The sequence below is a fragment of the Gracilinanus agilis genome, chromosome 6 (genome assembly GCF_016433145.1).
Source record: "Gracilinanus agilis isolate LMUSP501 chromosome 6, AgileGrace, whole genome shotgun sequence".
NCBI lineage: Eukaryota > Metazoa > Chordata > Mammalia > Didelphimorphia > Didelphidae > Gracilinanus > Gracilinanus agilis.
The window spans coordinates 291,819,263-291,840,659 of record NC_058135.1 but is presented as its reverse complement, the minus strand read 5'-3'; the positions used below and the strand labels follow the sequence as shown (position 1 = coordinate 291,840,659).

At 51.7% G+C, this 21,397-nt stretch overlaps 1 protein-coding gene across 1 annotated transcript in view; it reads left to right on the top strand.

The window, feature by feature from the left end:
• The first annotated feature begins 13,939 nt into the window (after positions 1 to 13,939).
• UNC93B1 (unc-93 homolog B1, TLR signaling regulator) overlaps positions 13,940 to 21,397 on the top strand; it is a 14,025-nt gene continuing 6,567 nt past the window's right edge. Inside the window, exons 1-6 of the mRNA XM_044680475.1 lie at positions 13,940 to 14,044; positions 14,312 to 14,453; positions 16,592 to 16,745; positions 17,699 to 17,860; positions 18,925 to 19,054; positions 19,986 to 20,079. Of these exons, the coding sequence (XP_044536410.1) occupies positions 13,940 to 14,044; positions 14,312 to 14,453; positions 16,592 to 16,745; positions 17,699 to 17,860; positions 18,925 to 19,054; positions 19,986 to 20,079 (787 nt within the window). The remainder of the gene's footprint in view (positions 14,045 to 14,311; positions 14,454 to 16,591; positions 16,746 to 17,698; positions 17,861 to 18,924; positions 19,055 to 19,985; positions 20,080 to 21,397) is intronic.

Below are 21,397 nucleotides of genomic sequence, written 5' to 3'. Positions count from 1 at the left end.
GAGGGGAATCGTCTCTGTGGCTTATGAGAATGTCGCAGGAGCCTGGAGACCAGGGAGAGTTTTTTTAAATTTTAAATGAAATTTCACATTTTTAAAATGATGTGTTGATGGCTTCGGGGCGGGGGGAAAGAACAGGCAACATGGAACTATGGGAAATATTCAAAATAAACAAAAACAAACAAAAGAAATAAAAAATAATAAAATAAAATAACGCGTTGCCATAACTTTTGGCAATCGTCCTCCGACGTTTTTGTGGCCCAGATTCTCTCCCTTCCCTTCCCCCCGTGGGAAGCTTCTCTCTATTGCCCATGCCTGTCCCAGCTACAGCTTCAGCGATGGCGAGCTCTCATTGTAGTCAGCTCCCAGCCGTTCAGAGCCTTCCGAGTCCTCAGTAAAGGACACAGTCATAAGAAGAGACAGCAGATGGCTGGAGGTCAGGGAGAGAAGTTGAGGCCCGCGGGGAGATCTGGGCCCAGCAAGGCTGCCCCTCCTGACACTTCACAAGAGAAAGCAGAGTTTTCCACCCGAAAAGGAAAGGCATATCCTTTCCCCTGTGATTATGCTGGCCACAACTGTTCGGCGGCTCCATTGCCACAAGCTTGGCCCCAAACACTCAAAGGCAGCCACAAGGAGATGCGGGTCAGGCTTCCTGGAAGTTCTGGTGCGGCCCTGACCTGCTCAGTGTTCATTAACGAGGTCCTGAGCTCTCCAGAGAAAGGCTGGTCCCCGGAAAGACGATGAGAAGCTGTGGCGGAGCTGGATCCAGGAAGCGTCGAATCGCCCAAAGCCGGCACACGGGCGGCAGCCGGGTGGCTCAGTGGATGGAGAGCCAGGCCGAGAGACGGGAGGTCCTGGGTTCAAATCCAGCCTCAGACACGTCCCAGCTCTGTGACTCTGGGTAAATCCGGTAACTCCATTTGCCTCGCCCTCGCCCTTCTGTTATTGAGACAGAAACTAAGGGTGAAACAAAACAAAACAAAGTTTGAACCCAAGTAATTTACTCTGGAGGAAGGCCAGGATGGTTCGCATGCCATCACTTTGTCAACTGACCTGCTGTTTGCTTTCATGGTTTTTGCTGCCCTCTTTTTACTGGTATTTCAATGGTTGGGACAAACTAAGAACAAATTGCAAAGGTAAGACGTGCCCATAAAGACCGACTGCCGATGCCCTTGAAGCCCCACTAGGTAGGAAGGCGAGCCCTGCCCGGAGAGCCCCGAGAGCCCGGGGAGCCCCCTTTGTTTAGTGATTTGGCTTTGGGGAAGCTTTTCTGGCCTAACAGAGAAATCACTCCAGAGAGATGCTGGTTCGCTTTGTCCGCCATCTTCGGAAATGTTCATGAACCATCTTAGTCTGTTCCTTCATCCTGTGGTTCAGTTGTGTGTGTCAGGCTGGTAGAAGTGGAGGAAAACAGAAGCTACTCTGCGCTGAGAAGAGAAGGGAAGAATCTCTGCCTAGAAGGACCCAAAGGGCGTCACGCAGAGCCATTCTGGGCTGAGACATGACCGAGACAACAAGCCCTCTGCAGGCTTCGTACCGCAGATTGGAAGCAAGCCGAAACCATAGTCCTTGCCCTCAGGGAGCTCACAGTCTGATGGGAGAGAGCTCGAAAGTAGACACCCGGGCGCAGGATGTGTCCTGTAGGTAACGTCCTGGAAGCTCGTCTCGGAGAGAGGCTGGGCTCGGTGACGAGGGCCTCCTGCAGGAGATGAGCCTCAGACCTTCTCGTTGGCCTTCTTCCTGATTTCTCTTCTCTACAGTCCAACCTCCACACAACAACTTGGGACATTTCCAAGGTACAGATCTGGCTGGGTCTCTCTCCTGCTCAGTAAACTCCAGTGGCTCCCAGGTACCTTCCAGATCCAATGTAAGCTCTCCGGCGTTTGAAACACCTCACAAATTGGCCCAACTTACCTTTTGTGCCTTATTCTATACTGAAAAGACACAGAACGACCAAAGAAGTTACAATAGACCATGTCTTTAATCAGGCCAAGAGAGACGATGCTCATTGGCCACCACAAAGAGCCACCACTCGGGGAGGTACAGGTGATGGGAATTTCCACCTGAACTAAAGAACTTGGGGTTATATTTATTTCTTAGGGAGTGTAACTAAGGAAGAACCACTGACGGGTTACATAGAGGTTTGGGAAACAGGATGTAGCTGGAGCTAAAATATCCGGGAAGCCTAGAGCAGATCAGATACTGATCCACAGGACCCAAGAGGAAAATGAACTCCATCACCTTGCAATAACACACATACACACACACACACACACACACACTACTAATACATGTATTTGTACACACACATGTGCAGTATATGTGTGTGTCTGTATACACGCATGTACGTCACCTGAGCCCCAAAGCCCATTGGGATGGGGCTCTTTCCTCATTGGTGGAAATCAATGGGGTATGGCAGAGTGGGCAGTATTGGGAGAGAGGAGAGCCCCAGTCTCTTCAGCATCTTTGGGGGCTTCTGGCTGCCAGTTTCGAGAGAGATTAGATGATGCCAACCTCCCCGCTTGTTGGTGGAGGAAAAGACTCCAGGAAGAAGACGATGACACGAGAGGAGCCTCCATGATGCCCCGCCTCTCCCTCTTGCTACACGAGAGGCCTCCAGGGGAATGTTTCCCCTTGAGTGAGGCAGAAGATTCTTCTCTCCGATGGGGGAACCCCTTCGCCCTGTCTCGTCTGGTCCACAGTCTCCCATTTTCCGTTTTGCTATCGACTTGGTTAAATGGAGCTTCTTTGTTATCGGCTCTGTGTGGTCCCTGTGGGAAGGGCTAGAAATCTCAGGGTCCTGCTTCCTCCACTAATGAAGAGCAATCAGTAGGAGAACCAGAAAGCTTCATCCCCTAGACTTCATATTAAAGGAAAGAGCTGTCGTTCGAAGCCAGAACTCTCCAGGCTTTGACACTTTGAGTGCCTTCTCCTCATGGAGCGTCACAGCTAGTAACAGCTCTAAGACAGAAGGGCGATCAGGAGTGAGTGATTTGTCCAGGCTCACACTACCGGGAAGTGTCTAAGGTCAGATTTGAACCCAGGTCCTCCTGACTTCAGGCCCGGCACTCTGTCCAATGTGCCACCTAGCTGCTCCAGCAGGTGCTTCATTAATGTCTCATTGGCTTGGGAAGGAGCTGGGAGACGGAGTGTCCTGAGGGAAGGTCCGGAAGGAGGTAAGTGTCTTGATTGTAGAGTGTGTGAAGAGAGTAAAGTGCAGGAAGGGACATAGGCAGGTAGTGAGCGTACCGTGAAGAGACTTCAAAGCCCAAGGGAAGATTTCTATTTGGCCCACCAGGAGCCTCACTTCTGCCCGGCGCCCACCCTTCCACACTCTCCCCTTAGCTGTACCAGAAGTCCTCCTCAGTGCCCTTTCGGGATCTTCTCTTAGGATGTGCCAGTGAACCACTGGTGTCCCCCGAGGCTCTCTTCTCTCCTACTCTACCAGCAGGCTCATCTCTCTGCTGATAACTCTCAAATCTACTTATCCAGCCTGGATTTCTCTTCTGGCCTCCAGCCATAAACCGTGGCCTGTTAGGTCTCAAAATGGGGATATCTTGAACTAAAAATATATGAAACGGAACCCATGATGTTCCCCGCAAACTCACCTCTTCCAAGCTTGCTACTGCTGGTTGTTTTTTAACCCTTACTTTCCATCTCAGAATCGATTGTTGTGTATTGGTTCTGAGGCAGAAGAGCAGGAAGGGTAGACAATGGGGGCTAGGTGACTTGCCCAGGGTCACATAGCTAGGAAGTGTCTGAGGTCAGATTTGAACCCAGAACCTTTCAACTCCAAGCCTGGCTCTCCATCCACTCAGCTACGTAGCTTCCCCCAAGCTTGCTATTACTGTTAAGGGCACTGCCATCTTCCCAGTCACCAGCCTAGGTGTCATCCTTGACTGCTCACTCTTTCCTCTTTAGATCTAAACAACCACCCACTCTGCTTCGACGTCCAGACCTAAAATAGGAATTCCCTTCTCTCCTTTGGCCTCGTCCCCATGCTCTCCTCACACTCAGGACTCTCTGTCCTCCTCCCTGGCTTCTTTTAGGTCCCAACTAAAGTCCTGCTTTCTATAGGAAACCTTCCACATCGCTTCTTAATTCCAGTGACTTCCTTTTGTTAATTATTATGTATTTATCCTCTATCCTATAGGTTGCTTCTCATATCTTAACTTGTTCTCCCCCACATTAGGCTGTAAGTTCCTGGAGGGTAGGGACTGTCTTTTGCCTCTTTTGTATCCTGGCACATAGTAGGTTTTTTTTTTTTAATTTTTTTAAACCCTTAACTTCTGTGTATTGGCTCACAGGTGGAAGAGTGGTCAGGGTGGGCCATGGGGGTTAAGTGACTTGTCCAGGGTCACACAGCTGGGAAGTGTCTGAGGCCAGATTGGAACCCAGGACCTCCCGTCTCTAGGCCTGACTCTCCATCCACTGAGCCACCCAGCTGCCCCCAGTAGGTTCTTAATAAATGTTTATTGGGTGATCCATTGATCTAGACTATTGCATTAGGGTCTCCTTCCTGGTTCAAGTCTCTCCTCCTTTCTGGCTCTTCTCAATGGGTCTTCCTTTCTGACTTCATAGACTTTGGCGTCACCCCTGTTAGCCTCTCTCTTTCCAGACTCTTACACAGTCTTGGGTTTTAACCCACCATCTCAATAAATTCTTTTCTCTTTCATCTTCTTAGACTCATTCCTCCGCCTCAGGCGGTCTCCGGTCTAGGCAAACTGGTCATTCAGCTGTTTCCCAGAACATTTCATTCCCCTGCCCACTCGCACTGTACCTTCCTACCTCGGCACATGCAGAATTGTTTTATTTTTTTTAGCATTTATTCATATTTATTTTTTTGAAAAGTTAACTTGATTACATAATTCATGCTCTTACTTTCCCCTTCAGCCCCCGACTTTCCCCTCCCCCTCCAGGCAGACGTGTATGTATTTCCACTGGTTTTAACATGTGCCATTGATCAAGACCTATTTCCAAATTGTTGCTAGTTAGAATTGTTTTTAATGAAAAGATGCAGAAGAGAAAAAAAATCAGCAAAACCCATCAGTAGATTACAAAATATCTGATGTTACGTGCAATGATCTACCCTGCTGGCCCCCGAGTTCTGCAGAATGGCATGGGAAGCGCCTTCTCACGTCTCTTCTTTGGCCCCAAGTGGGTTTTTTATTTTATTTTATTTTTTTTATTTTAAACCCTTCACTTCTGTGTATTGACTTATAGGTGGAAGAGTGGTCAGGGTGGGCAATGGGGGTCAAGTGACTTGCCCAGGGTCACACAGCTGGGAAGTGTCTGAGGCCAGGTTTGAACCCAGGACCTCCCGTCTCTAGGCCTGACTCTCCATCCACTGAGCTACCCAGCTGCCCCAAGTTTTTTTTTTTTTTTTTTTTGTTCTTTTTTTGTGATTTGGATTCAATTGTTTCCTGATGGTCATCCTTTGAGTTAGCATCTTTGTGGTCACTGCACAGACATGTCGGTTTCTGAACTCTGCTGACTTCCCTTTGCATCGGTCCAGGTAAGTCTTCTGATGCTTCTCCATATTTCGGTTTCTTATAGCACTCACATTCCATTCCATTTATGTACGACTTGTTCCTTCAGACAGTTCCCCCTTGATGTTTCCCGGTCTTTGCTCCCACAAAGAGGGTCGCTACAGACGCTTCAGTGACCTTCTTGGTGTCGGTGGTCTTCTTGGGTATGCGGCGTGAGGCGGCGGAATCTCTGGATCTAGGGATCACGTCATTTTAGGGACTATTTCCATAAAACAAGGTGCTTTACAGAATAGTTGGATCCATCTTCAGGTCTGCCAATAATGTCTCCCCGCCAGCCTCTCCATCATGTTATTGTTAGTGATTTGGAGTGCGTGTGGTTGTTAAGGAGCGACTCTTCTCTTGGGAACGGTTCATAGTCCTCTATTTACTTCCGTGTTGATTTTGTCTTGACTCATCCATCTTTATGTGGTTGCCCCTCAACGGGAGTGAAGCTCCTCCGAACCAGACCCTGTTTCGTGTTTGTCTTTCTACCTTCTGTGCCTGGCACGGTGAGTCTTGCCCATTATAGGAGATTAATTAAATGCTCATTGAATGAACTTGGGCCTCAGTTTCCCCTACTTCCTCAGTGTCCTCCCTGCTCTGACTTGTTGAGGCTCTCCACCTCTCCCCCCTGCCCTGACTCCACCGAATAGAGCTTTTGGCGGGGAAAACTTGGCTCCCATGAAGCGGGACGAGGGCATGTTTGTAGATCCCAGCCAACGTTTGGAAATGACCCCACTGTGGTTTGCTCTCCTCTGGAGCCTGCGAGCCTTAACTGTCACACTTGTGACTTTTATTACACAAAAGCATCCTGATGGACTACGGAGGGAAGAATGCCTTGGTGTGAATAAATAGGAAAGGATAGCTGGCTCTAAAAGATCAGATTAAACGCGCCCCTCTTTACGCTGCCTCCTGCTAGGCCCGTTGGGCCCCGATGCTCATTCTCCCTCTCTGCTCCATTCCAGAGGAAACTGTTATCCTTTCACTTCTACACTTCACCATTAGAGCTCTGGACCTGAATTCAGGAAGACCTGAGTTCAAATTACGAGGAGGGCACTTATTATCCGTGTGACCTTGGACAAGTCACTTACCTTCTCTGTGTCTCAGTTTCCCCATAAGTAAAACAAGGATCATAATAGCACCTTGTGTAAGGATCCAGTGAAATGACGTCTGTAAAGGGCTTTGCAGTTCTCAAAGTGCTTTGTAAATGCTAGCTATGAGGATGATTACTATTAGTACTATACCACGTTTAGCAGTAAAGGTTAGAAGGGCCTTTAGAGCTCACTTAGTCCAACCCCTCCATTTTACAGAGGGGAAAATGAAGGCTCGGAGGGATTAATTGATTCTCTGGGGTTACAAAAGGGAAGGAATGTCTGAGCTGGGACCCAAACCCATCGCTTTCTTGTGCCTGGAATGTTCTTTGTCCTCCTCTCAGCCTCCCAGCCTCCTTCAAGACTCGGCTGGGCTCTCCCCTTCAGGAGGGGGTCTTTCCCTGTCCCCCTTCCTCTGAGGTTACCTCCCACTTACCCTGCATGGATCTTATGTGTGTATATTTATTGGCACGTCGTCTGACCCACCAGAACGGGTGCTCCTAGAGGGCAGCCACTGTGGGCCTCCCCTTCTTGGCATCCAGCACTTAGGACTGGACCTAGCACATAGTAGGTGCTTGATAAATTGGTGTTGACTGACTGGCTGCCTCCAGTGGGTCGGCCTCAGGATGCCACCAAGTGTCTCTCATTCCCTCTCCCACCTGGGCAGCAGGCGGCCCTCGGGGGGGGGGGTGACCCTTCCCATTCAGCTGGGTCAGCTTCCCTCCGTCCAGGCCATCCAGCAGTTCTGCCTGCCCCCAATTATCCATGGCCGCGGGAATGGTGCCCTCTTGGCTGGAGGTCCTCGACTCTGAGCTACCCCAGCCTGGGCTCGCTGGCTCTCCAGGGGAGCCAAATGAGAGCAGCCCTCATGGACCCCCGGGGTTTCCCCACCCCAGCTCCATTGGCAGCCGATACCCATCTGGCATGCTGGGCACCTTGTACTCCCCAGCCATTCCCTGCCGCCTTGGGTACTGGCACTCTGTCCGTCCTTTTCTCTGCTGGATCTTTGCTTCTTCAGCACACGGTGGCCACAAGTCAGGGGTCCACTAGCTATTGCGTGAGCGCCCCTTTTCTCGAGGGTCTCTCGGGGAGAAACTGGGAAAGCCCCAGTTTCAGGCCACCCACAGAGGGCAACAGCCGCAGCTACGCCGTCTTCCTTCCTGTAGATCTTGTTCAAGAGCGTACAGCCTCCGGAGAGCCCACAGCAGTGAGAAAGTGCTATGGACGGTTATCTTGGGGGAGAGGCACGGCACAAACCCACCCTGAGACGTCACTGGCTGTGTAACCCTGCAAAGATCGCTTAGGCTCTGTCTGCCTCAGTTTCTTTGACTGCAAGATGGGGGTAATAATAGCACCTACCTCCCAGGGCTGTTGTGAGGATCAAATGAGATAATGTTTGTAAAGCACTTAACCCAGTGCCTGGCATATAGCAGGCGCTATAGAAATGTTAGCTATTATTTATTTATTTGTTTGTTTGTTTGTTTTTTAACCCTTAACTTCTGTGTATCGGCTCCTGGGTGGAAGAGGGATAAGGGTGGGCCATGGGGGTCAAGTGACTTGCCCAGGGTCACACAGCTGGGAAGTGTCTGAGGCCGGATTTGAACCCAGGACCTCCCGTCTCTAGGCCTGACTCTCAATCCACTGAGCTACCCAGCTGCCCCCTATTATTACTTATTAACAGTCTCTCTTCCTCAGTTTCCTCAGGTGTAAAATGGAGATGATAATAATAGCCCCCATCTCCCAGGCCTTTCGTGTGAGAATCAAATGAGATAATAATTACGAAAGGCGCTTAGCATAGTACCTGGCACACAGTAGGCACTTTATGAGCTCTTATTAGCTGTTAATGCCCCATGCAGTGGTTCCCCTCCAAAGCAATCATCCTGCTTGAAGCACCTCGACTCTAACATTACCCGAGAAGCCATGGTGACTCCTGCTTCAACACAATTACATAACGACATTTCAATACCTACTTACGCAACACCACTCGGGCTCCCCGTTACGCAATGCCACTTGGGCTCCCCGTTATGCAACGCCACTCGGGCTCCCCATTATACAACGCTACTCGGGCTCCCCGTTATGCAACGCCACTTGGGCTCCCCGTTATGCAACGCCACTCGGGCTCCCCATTATACAACGCCACTCGGGCTCCCCGTTATGCAATGCCACTCGGGCTCCCCACTATGCAATGCCACTTGGGTTTGCAATTACAGGGCATCACCGTTACCTTCAAACAATCCTGTGACGTCTTCTCCACACCGTTGCCCAGCGGTTCTTGGATTCAGGTTTTCTAGGTCTGCTAGCGGTAATCTTCCGGCAGAAGAAAAACAACCTTTGAACAAGCTGTGGCCCAGCTAAGGGAACTGAACAATCGGGTTAGTCTCAACTTGGCTCTCCCAAATCCATTAAGATCCAAGAGGAGTCCCTGATGTAACCCGCCTTCCACGGAACGATGGGCTGTATCGGTTGGTGTTCAGTGTGGGGAAGGGCAGCTAGATACTCAGCTAGCATTTATTAACACACCTACTATGTGTCAGGTCCCGTGCTGAGCTCTGGTAGGTATTTTGGATGATTATAATGCACCTAATATGCAAGAGTTTTCCAAATTGGGGAGGGAGACATACAACGTGTGGTTTATTATTGATGTTTTTTAATTAACTAATTATTTTTGGGGTTACGTTAAACTTCCCAGGGTCCCCCCCCCTTCCCTGTCCCATGCTAGATAAGATATATTTGGGCAAAATTATATATATGTGTGTGTATGTTTCTATAAAGCCATATTACATCTGGTCCTATTTATCATTTTTTCTCTACAAACATCCAGCATTATCCTTCAAACAATATTTCTGATACTGGATATAATGTTCTCTTAGCTCTGTGCTTTTCACTCTTTATACCTTCATGTTTTTCCATTTATTATTATTATTATTTTTTTTTAAAACCCTTAACTTCTGTGTATTGGCTCCTAGGTGGAAGAGGGGTAAAGGTGGGCAATGGGGGTCAAGTGACTTGCCCAGGGTCACACAGCTGGGAAGTGTCTGAGGATGGATTTGAACCCAGGACCTCCCGTCTCTGGGTCTGGCTCTCAATTCACTGAGCCACCCAACTGCCCTCTCTGTATTTTTTTTTTAATTAACCTGCTCATCATTTCTTACTGTGCAGTAGTATTGCATCACAATCCTATGCCACAACTTGTTCAGCCATTCCCAATTGATGGACATCCCCTCAATTTCAGCTCTTTGCTAAGACAGAAAGCAGCTGTAAATGTCTTAGAACATCCGGGTTCTTTTCCTTTTTCCTTGATCACCTTGGGAACTGGGTCAAAGGGAATACTCAAAATGATAACTCTTTGGGCACAATTCCAGCTTGTTCTCCAAAATGGTTGGATCATTTGACAGTTCCACCAATAATGTATCAGCATCCCCATTTTTCCACACCCTAGAATTTGTCATTTTAGCCAATCTGATAGGTGCGAGGTGTTATCTGGGTTGTGCTTCTCTCATCAGTAATAATTTAGAGCATTTTTTTCATCTGGCTACAGAGAGCTTTGGATTCTTCATCCAAAAACTTTGTCTGTTCAGATCCTTTGACCATTTATCCATTGGGGAATAAAGGGTGCCTTTGTTTTGCCTGGCTCTGCTCACTTGTGACAAAGGCTAGTTTGTTTTCTTAATGGGGTGGGAGTGTGGGAGAGAAAAGAGAATAAGGATGGCTGTTGTGCCTCGGGCTTTTCTTTTGGTTGTTGTTCAGTTATGTCCAACTTGCGACCCTATTTGAGGTTTTCTTGGCAAAGATACTGCACTGTTTGCCATTTCCTTCTCCAACTCATTTTACAGATGAGGAAACTAAGGCAAACGGGGTTAAGTGACTTGCCCAGGGTCACACAGCTAGTTAGTATCTGGGGAAGATGAGTCTTCCTGATTCCCCGCCTAGTGCTCTATCCTCTTCGCCACCTGCCCCTATGGTGATGGTAGTGAAGAGAAAAGAAAGAAGAGTCATTGTGGAACTAAGCAGAATGAACAGGTCTCAGACACTTCCTGGCTGTCTAAGTCACTTAGCTCTGTTTGCCTCAGTTTCCTCAAGTATAAAATGAACTGGAAAAGTGGATAAAGAGTCAGCCCTGGAGATGGGAAGTCTTGGGTTCAAATGTGACCTCAGGTACTTCCTATGTTTTCTCCAGATATTAGTGATTGAAGCAGACATTATTTCTTACCTTCTGTCTTAGAATCACTATTGTGTATTGGTTCTAAGGCAGAAGAGCAGGGAATGGGGTTAAGTGACTTGCCCAGGGTCACCCAGCTAGGAAGTGTCTGGGGTCCGATTTGAACCCAGGACCTCCTGTCTCTAGGCCTGGCTCTCTAACCATTGAGCCACCCAGCTGCTCCCAGACTCATTGTTGAATATAGTAGACACCAATGAGGTCTAATTTGCGTTATTTAATGGGGCATCTGGACAAGGGGCACAATATGCCAGCCTCACCACCACTTTGTAGGTTATTTTATGAAAAGAAGGGGCTGGGAGTGGCACATGACTTTCTGTGGTTGTTGTTGAAGACATAGTGATGTGGCTACATGAAATGAGGAAACCCCTGGGATTGTGCAGTCCTCGCTCAGAGACCCAGGCGCTTTCTAAGGGCGTCTGAATTGTGACAGACCAAGAAGAAAATTAAGAAAGCAAAACGGCAGCTTGTAGCACAGTGGTTAGAGCAGCAGCCCTGGAATTGGAAGGATCTGAGTTCAAATCTGGTCTCAGACTGTTCTTAGCTATATGACCCTGGATGAGTCACTTAACCCTAATTGCCTAGCTCTTGCCCTTCTGCTTTAGCGTAAGGGTTTAAAAACAAAAGCAAAATGTTAAATTGGGACAGAAAGCAAGGCAAAAGAAAACATGGCTCAACAGGGATTCCTAAATAAAGGTAAACTTGTTCCCAACAAATGTAGCCTGAGAAAACAGCTTCTCCAGGATTATCAATTGTCAACACATCCTATATCAATATATAATCACATATTATTGATATATGATATAATTGTATATTGTATGACATATAATATATAATTTAGAAATCAGCTGTCTATATATCATATATGATATGGTGTATGTTATAGCAATATATGAAATATTATCAATATGCAATCAATTCTCAGTGTATTATCACATATCTCTGAATAGATCATCAATAGTCAGTCAATTAGCAACAGAATTATCATGTATATCATCATATATTTTAGGAGTCAATTGAGGCAAACAGGTGGAGTGCTTTGCCCAAGGTCACATGGCCAGTAAGAGTCTGAGACCTGATTTGAACTGTGGTCTTCGGGACTCCAGTCCTAATACTCTGTTTATGGCACTTCCCAGATTGATATCTGGGAATTCCTAGGAACGAACTGACTAAGCAGAGAATGACTTGGGGGGGGGGGAGGGCTGTGATATTTACGACCTGAAATTCACACGGATGTCGCTAAGCAGGCAGGCAGGCAGGCAGGATGCCACCTGGATGCTCCGAAGTCTTTGGATGTTTCTTCCTGCCTTTAAAAATCGTTTCTTTTTAACCTTCTTCAGTTAGAGGCGGGCATCGGCCCAACATCTTTCCGCCTCGGTCACAGGGCACGGAGAGAAGCCCCCCAATCAAGTCTGCGCCGGAGTGCCTCAGGGCCAGCAGCAGACCCCGGGAGCGCCTGGGGTCGCTGTCCAGCCCTGAGTGGGCCAGCCTTTCCCAGCTGCTCAGTCGTACAAGCTACATTGTTTTTAATAAAGTATTGAGGGTGGGATGAGGCGGGGCAGCTGGGTGGCTCAGTGGATTGAGAGTCAGGCCTAGAGACAGGAGGTCCTGGGTTCAAATCTGGCCTCAGACACTTCCCAGCTGGGTGACCCTGGGCAAGTCACTTAACCCCGCTGCCTAGCGCTTTATGGCTCTTGGGCCTCGGAGGGCTGATTCCAAAGCGGAAGATAAGGGCTTAAAAGCGGCGCTGCAGAACCAAAAGAGCTCCAGGAACCCCGGAAAAGACAGGAGCGCCCCCAGCGCTCTGCCCTGCTTCCTGCAGCCTTCCTTCCATAAACCTCGGGTTCCAGGGACCAGCATCCCAGGCCCTGCCGAGGGAATGCGGGACCCAGAAGCGGTGTCGCACTGTATTGGAGCGGGATCACTTTGGAGTCTGGGGACCCGGATTCAAATTCAGTCCGTCTAGCCCAGGCGGCAGCCCACCGCCGTGCGCGGGGGGAGGCGTCGGCCGAGGCCCGGGTATATCAACGTAAATGGCCCGGGAGTCCGGGAGCCGCAGGGGCCGCCGGGATTCTGCCCCCTTTCTCTTCTATTTCTCTCCAGGCTCCTAATCTCGGAGCATTTCAGGCAAAGCAGAGGCCGCGGGTTCGAATCCCGACTGCTGCCTTCCCAGCTTTGCTACCTCGGCCCCATCACACCCCTATCTGTCCATGAAGGGCTCGGACTAGACGATCTCCAAGCGCTTGTCCTCCCTGGGAGCCTGCCGGACTGCCTGGTCAGGATGGAGAGCTGCGGGGCCCCTGCCCGCCCCCGACGGACGGACAGATAAGAAGGAATCCCCTTCCAAGCTTTATTACGAATAACTCGCGTGTGCGGAGCGCTTTCCCGTTTGCAAAGCGCTTCCCAAACAGGATCTCGCTGGATTCTCACCCCGACCCTGGGAGGGGCCACACGATCCCCATTTACACAGGAGCCAACTGAGGCAGGACCAATGCCATCGGACTGGACGGACCCAGCTCCGGGCAGGGGGCGGGAGGGGCACCCTAAGGGGAGGCAGCAAAAGTGAAATCTGAAGCGGGCTCTGCCTAGACGCGCCCAGCGCGCTCCCCACCGCCCCACACTGCCCTCTCGGACTTTGGGTCTGTCTCCAGCTTCCGGCCTGCCCGTGATGCTGGCTGGCTGAATGGACTGGCCTAGAGGCCTGGCGGGGAATCCCACGGACCGCCGGGGAGGCCGCGGCGGGGGCGAGACTCCACCTCTCTGGGGCTCAGTTTCCCCATCTGTCCAACGAGAGGACTGGCCAGAATGCGGACGCCTGGGGGCTGGGCGGTCCTCAAGGCTCCTCCCGGACCAGGCAGTCGCCTCTTCCCCCGGGTTTGGGGATCCCGGCCGCGAGTGCAGTCCGGGGCGCTTGTGGTTCCTGGTTCCTGGTTCCCGGCCCCGCCTCCTGCCCGGGGCGGTCTGACTGGAGGCGGGGAGACCGCGGAGATCCCGGAGCGCTCGGCCTGCGCGGGCTTGGGGTCCGCTTGGGGTCCGGGGCTGGACGTCGGGAGATCCTCCCTCTGCCTGTTGGAGCGCGGCCGCCCCGAGCCCTCCCCTCTCCGGCCATGGAGGCTGAGCCTGCGCTGTACCCGGTGGCGGGAGCCTTGGGCCCTTCGGGGGAGGAGGCCGGAGCCGGGGGCCCCGACGGGGTCCTGCCGGAGGGCCCCGAGGTACTGGGGCGGCCCAGGCCAGTGGCGGGAGAGGAGAGGAGGGGGCGAGGGGCGCCGGGATGACTGGGAGGGGCGGCCGGGCAGGGGGTCAGAGGACCCAGGCTCCAGCCCCATCTCCATTCGGGCCGCTTCTGGGCCTCAGTTTCTCTATCTGTCAAGGCCGCGGGCAGCCAGGGGGAGAGGGTGTGGTGGCGCGCCGGCTCCGGGACCCCCCGGGCTCGGCCTCCTCTCGGGCCCGTCCCAGCCCCTTGTGCTGGTGCCCCGCAGCTGGACGAGTTTGTGGGCGCCTATCCGGACTACAACGAGGAGGAGGAGGAGCACCGGTACTACCGCAGGAAGAGACTCGGCGTGATCAAGAACGTGGTGGCTGCCAGCCTCGGGGCGATGCTCACCTACAGCGTGTACCTGGGTAAGAGGCGCCCGCAGACCCGCAGGCTAAGCCCTCCTCCCCTGCCTGCTCCCTGGGCGAGTCTGGAGACTCGCTCGGGCCTCAGTTTCCTCATTTATAAAACGATCTGGTGGGCTGAGAGGACCCCTGGGACCCTTCCAGCGCTTGGGCTGGCCCTCCCTGGCGCCCTTTCCTCTCCCGGCCCCAGGCTCCAGGCTCCAGGCCCCAGAGGCGTGTCCTTGACCACCCGCCGCCTGGTCCCTCCGCTAGGAGCGGCCCCAGAATTCTGCCTCCCTCCTCTTCCCCCCCAGCCCCTGGGGCGGCTGCTCCCCCCGGCCAGTGGCTGGCCAGCAGACTCCAGGCCTGGGGAGTCCCCGAGACTGGGCCAGGGCCGGCCCGCATAGGCTAGTCCAGTGTCGGTGCCCTCCGGTCACTCAGCCCCGACGTGGGGGAGAAAGCAAGCTCTCCGGCTCCTCCCTTTGGCCAGGCCCCACCACCAGCCAAGGCAGCGGCTCTGGGGCCAAGTTCGAGGACCACATAGACCAGCTGGGCCTCCAGGGCCCCCCCTGCACACCTTGGCCAAGCCACCCTCTCCTGGGTTCTAGAGCTGCCTCCTAGGCTGAGGATCTTGCAGGGAAGGAGCCTGTCTGGAAGGCAACAGGGCTGGGCTCCAGCCAGGCTGCAGCACTGCCCGAGTGGCCTTGGGCAAGTCACTTCTCCTTTTTAAGTTTCGGTTTCCTGCACTGTCAAAGCCTCCTGAGGCTGACTCTTGGTGGGTCCTGGCCAGCACCAGTGAGAGCAGGCTTTGCCATCCAGACAGGCCCATAGGTCTAGGGGGACAGAAGGGGCTGCTATTATTAGAACCGAGATGGCATCTGCCACCCTGGGCTTCCCAGCTGCGCCCGAGTGAGGATTCTCAGGCTCCCACTGAGTCATTTCCCCTCCACTTCTCATGCCCAGAAGAGGAAGCAGGCCCTGGGCAGCCCTGGAACCCGGCTTCGAGCTCTGGTTCCACTTCCTCTCCCTCAGCAGCTGCAGGAGGTGAGACGGCCACAGGCGGAGCAGTGGGGGCCTCCCTTCCCCCTCCCTTAGCCCCCACTACTTGGCCACGGCCACCTTGGGTGGGGCTGCCTGGACCCAGGACGGGCTGGGAGCCCAGGACCCAGACGTTCTGCAGGCCTGAGCGTAAAACCTCAGTGGAGGGAAGAACCTTAGAACAGAGAATGCCAGATATGTGGGAGAGAATGCAGAACCCAGAGTCTGGGGGAACCTTAGGCCACAGAATAGAGAAGGTCAGCATCGGAGCGACCTTAGAAATGAGGACAGGAAATGTCACAGCTGAGAGGGAGCTTAGCACAGAGAAGATAGAATGTCAGAGCTGGGGGATGCTTTAGAACATGGAATGTCAGAGCTGGGAGGGACCTTAGAACCTAGAACATGGAATGTCAGAGCTGGGAGAGGCCTTAGAAACTAGGTCATGGAATGTCAGAGCTGGGAGGGACCTTAGAACCTAGAACATGGAATGTCAGAGCTGGGAGGGACCTTAGAACCTAGAACATGGAATGTCAGAGCTGAGAGGGACCTTAGAAACTAGGTCATGGAATGTCAGAGTTGGGAGGGACCTTAGAAACTAGGTCATGGAATGTCAGAGCTGGGAGGGACCTTAGAACCTAGAACATGGAATGTCGGAGCTGGGAGGGACTACAGAGAAAATAAGGTCCAGGCTCCTCTTTTTACTGATGAGAAAAGGGAAAGGACCTGCACAAGGTTCTAGAGTGAGCCAGTGCTTAGAACCTGGGCATTGCCACCCCCCAGCCCAGCCCCTTTGTCTACCCTGCCCCTGCTGTCCTGACTCCCTCTTTCTGGGTCCTGCAGTAATTTGTGCCTGTGTTGTCACCCCAGACTATAGCTAGGGCCCAGCTCCCAGGGTGCTGTTGGTGAGTGATGTCCGTCCTCCCTAGCCCTTCCTTCCTGCCCAGCCGCCCAGGGGCAAAGAGGTTCTATGCTGTACCCCAGCCCGTAGACCACGGCTAGGCTCTGAGAGCAACCCAAGGGAAGCTGGGAGGAAGGTGGGGCTGGGCTTTGGGGCTCATGGGCTGGGGCTTTGGCCTGGGTGCAGCTGTCTGGGCCCTGGCCTAAGTGCTCCCCCATCCCCGCAGGGCTCCTGGAGATGCAGATGATCCTCCACTACGATGAGACCTACCGAGAGGTGAAATATGGGAGCATGGGGCTCCCCGACATCGACGACAAGATGCTGATGGGCATCAACGTCACCCCGGTGGTGGCCCTGCTCTACACGCCTGTGCTCATCAGGTGGGGGGGGCCTCTGCTCCCACCCTTGGGGGAGGCATCGGGGAGCAGACAGGAACCCCTCCCTCGGCCTATCTTCTCCCCTGATGGGTCCTCTCGGCTTCGGTTCTCATCTGTCAAATGAGGAGCTTGGGCTGGGCGAGCTCTTTACCTTTTCTGGGGTTGTCCCAGGCCAGGAGATGCTCCCCTCTTTAGAGCTACCTCTGGGGATCCCTGGGGTCTTCCCGAACTCAGTTCAGGGACCTCCTGCAATGGGAAGCCCTTCCCTGCAGTCTGACCTCCCCACCCTAAGGGAGACAGAGAGTAACAACATCTTAGGGCTAGATGAGCCTGCAGGGATCAACCTCCTGGTTTTACCATTTGGGAGACAGGCCAGAGAAGGGAAGGGCCCTACCTAAGGCCACACAGTCTGTTAGAAGCAGAGTTGAGACTAGAATTCAGATCCAGTGCTTAAGTTGAGGCTGACTTTTTGCCGCCTGCCCTCCCGTCACTTACTGTCTCTAATGGAGAAGGTCCTGAGGTCACAGGTGCCTCGGACCCCAGACCTACTTCAGAGACACCAAGTCTAATCCTTCCATTTTGCAGATGAGCAAAGACAGTTAAGTGGGCCTTGCCCAATGTTCCACAAGGCATAAGAGCCAGAGGTGGGATTTGAACCCAGGTCCTTGGTATCCAGAGTCACTGTTCTTTTTCCTGGTCCTTGATGCCTCCTGTGGGCAATATTAGTGATCCAGAGATTTGGGGGTATGAGGGGATGTTTGAGGTGTTGAGGGCAGGCTGCTGCTAAATGGGGACCAACTCAGGAGGTGACCCAGGCTGGAAGGCATGGGCTGGAGAGGCGCTGCCAGGTCTGGCTTGGCCTTGGTGGTGTCAGAAGAAGCCCTTGCCAGCCCGGAGGGTCTGGGATTCTCCCTCTGATCGGGAGGAGGTCTCACTCAGCAAGGCTTCCTTGGCAGGTTCTTTGGCACCAAGTGGGTGATGTTCCTGGCTGTGGGCATCTATGCCCTCTTTGTCTCCACCAACTACTGGGAGCGATACTACACACTGGTGCCCTCTTCCGTTGCCCTGGGTGTGGCCATTGTGCCCCTCTGGGCCTCCCTAGGGAACTACATCACCCGGTGAGCAGGGGCCAGCTGACCAGGGGTGGTCGGGGGCAGGGCAGTCCCATAGTCCCAGGGCTGGGTGGTGGTGCCAGGGTCATCGTGGGCACTGCTTAGAGAGCCTGGAGGCCAGGCTTGTAAGGGAAAGGAGGCAAGTTCTGTTCTTTAACCTGAAAATGGGGATTTAGGGAAGTTCAGTTCCACAAACATTGATGGGTTGTGGCTACAAAGCCTTATGCTGGGCACTGACGGGGGCAGATTTATAGGCTCGAAGGGGATCAGGTAATACTCATATTAAGTGTACTCGAGACATTCCCACCCAGTGCTGGTGATGCGATCTTGGGGAGGGGAGCTCTTTCTGGACCCTGGAAGTCAGGGGAGGCTTCCTGGGAGAGGTGGCATCTGAAGTCAGTTTGTGGGGCTGGGTCTTGGCCTTGGCACAGGCTGTCCTCCCATGTGTGGAATGCCCTCCCTCCTCTCTTCTGCCCTGTTGAGTCTCTGACTTATTTCAAAGCCAGCCCAGGGGCCACTTGCTCTAGGAAACCTTTTCTGGCCTTCACCAAGCTGTTCATGCTCGACCCCTTAGGAAATAATTCTATTATTTTGCCACAAAGAGTCAATAGCAAAGAACTGGCTTCTCTGTGTCCACACTCTGTCCTCTCATGGGACAGTGTAAGAGTGAGCCTAGGGGTATTTGAAGCATGGGGGCCGTCTCTCTATCGGCGAGTGTGCAGAGGAGATGCTTATTCAGTGTCTGAGTCGATGTCAGCCATTGAGTTGACGTCAGCCATTGAGTTGAGGTCAGCCACTGAGTTGACGTCAGCCACTGAGTTGAGGTAACAGGTACATCCTGGGCATCCAGGCACAGAGCACAGCGAGTGGGGGCGCTCTGAAGGGGGAAAGTTCCAGATGTGTCAGAAGAAGTGAGATGTCCAGTTTGGCAGGAATTGAGAGCACGCTTGCAGGGAGTGGCGCAAGATGGAGTGGAAAGATCAGGGTTGTAGAGGAGAAGTTGGGACTAGCTGGACAGCTCCCAGGAAAGCCCACTGGGTGAGGTGCCAATGCCCCGTGTTCCCTGGCAGGATGTCGCAGAAATACTACGAGTACGTGAATTACAAGGAGGAGCATGTGGAAGAGCAGAAGCGGCCCCCAAGGGGGGCCCACACCCCCTATCTTGTTATCTTCCAGACCATCTTCTATAGCTTCTTCCATGTGAGCATGGGCAGAGTTGGGCACACAGGCTGGGAAGGACCTGGGGAAGCTTCCAGCCTGGGGCAGTGCTTGGACTGGGGGGAGGCACTGAGAACATCACTCTCCCCTCCAAAATCCCCATTGTCCAGGGTCTGGTGGTGGTACTTGGCCTTTTGAGGATGACAGTAAAGAGGGTGCTTCTGGGTTTGGAGAGACTAGGACTCAGTCGGCCTCTCACAGTAGCTGTATGATTGTGAGCAAATCATCCCATCTCCAGAAGCCTCAGTTTCCTCTTCTGTAAAATGGTGATAATTATGCCTACAAAACCTACCACCCCTAAGGGTTGTTGTGAGATTTAAATGATCTAATTAATGTAAGACATTTTGCAAATTTTAAAGGGTTGTAGAAATGCTACAGAAATGGTAGCTGTTATGGGAGCTTTAGAATTGGTGGGCACTATGAAAAATTTCTTGTGACTTTAAATCTGGGATTCTTTAATCCTGGGGTCACTTCATTGCCCTCAGCCTCAGTTTCCTCAGCTATAAAATGGGAATAATAATACCTGAAAGCCCAACCTCCTAGGCTGTGAAGAAAAGCAATACTTTCACCCCTTCCTCCATGCACCCCCTTGGAACATTAAATAGCTTTGGGAGCAGGGGCAGGATTGTTGGGTATCGCCCTACTTCGAGAAGTTAACAGGGTGGGGTAGAGGAAGAGCCTGGCATAGGGTCTTAGCTCTATCTTTGTGAGCTTGGGCAAGTGGCTTGACCTCTTTGGGTCACTCTGAAAAGGGGAGTTGTACTTGCAGGCCTCAAAGGGCCTTTCTAGCTCTAAATATCACATACCCCTAGAAGGCTGGTTGTGGGGCTCACACACAGGCTGGGAGGTGGGCATGACTCAGGATCATGTGGCCACCCCTTCTATCCCTCAACCTCACTCTCCTTTCCTGCAGCTCAGTTTTGCCTGTGCCCAGGGGCCCATGATCTTCTTCCTCAATGGGTACTTGTATGAAATGAACCATACCCTCTATTACGTGCGTAACTGCGGTGAGTCTAAAAGCCCTCTCTGTGGCGAGGGCAGGGGTGGCAGGGGCAGGGAGGGAGTTCTCAGCCTCAATTTAATTCAAGCATCTGTTGAGCCTGGGCTATATGCAGTCACACAAGCGTGATTTGCCTCAGTTCCCTTCTTTGTAAAATGGGGATAATAATAGCACCTTCTTTCCAGAGTTGTTGGGAGGATTCAATGAAATGTTTGTAAAGAGCCTAGCACAGTGCCTGGCAAATAGCAGGTGCTATAGAAATGTTAGCTATGATGATGGTGGAATTCAGGGCATTGTGCCGGGTGCCAAGGATGCAAGAAGTCGTCACCCTCAAAGTGCCTCCATTCTACCTGGTATAAGGGTTAAAAATTAAGGTTGGACTAAATATATGAGAATGTGGTCACCAAAATTAATATATCTCAAGTCAAATGACTTTTTAGTAGTATTTATTTGTAAAATAGAGGGGGAAAGAGAGAAAGTAGAAAAATGTAGAAAATGAGAAGTAGAAGAGAAAAAAAGTAGAAAAATGTAGAAAAATGAGAGAGAAGGTAGAGAAGGTATCTATCCTATCACACTAGATAATTACTCCGGCCCAGTTCAAATCAGGTCCTCTCCACTGGACGACCATGGGTCAGAAGAGCCAGTGGTGAATAAAGCAAGGGTTCCAGCCATGAGGCCTCCTCCAAGACAGGGGGCCTCTCTGGAAGCTAGTCCCTTCAGGAGCCAGGAAAAGAGTCAGTACTTTTCACTCACCCACATGGCAATCCAAAGAGAAGATCCAAGAGCAGTTGTACCAGAAGCAGTCTGAGGTCCCAAGCTGGAACTCCTCCAAGGCTAAGTTTGAAGGGGAGAAAGAGGTAGTTAGTCACAGGAAGTTGCAACTACTTTTAAAGACCCTTCTTTGCATCACTTCCTGTGCCTTCCTTTTATTTTACGTGGACCAATTGTAGTTTATAAATTTTCTTAGGACTGCCCAGGGGGGCAGTCAGTCATTTCTGAGTTGTCACCCACTTTAGTATGTGGGTTGAGGACTTCCCCCCACTTAAGCATAAAGTGGGGGTATATATGCTTCTGGTGATTAAATATAAAAGTAGGCAGGGGAGAGTTAATCCCATCTTCACACTGGACAGAACTCCATGAACCCAGAACAACAAATCTCTAGCAACTAAAAAAGAAATCATGAATTTAATCATTAGTTAATACAAATGTTCCAATATGCCAAGAAGAAAAGTGAATTGGATGGGAGACCAGGGATCGAGCTATCTATCTATCTATCTATCTATCTATCTATCTATCTATCTATCTATCTATCTATCTATCTATCT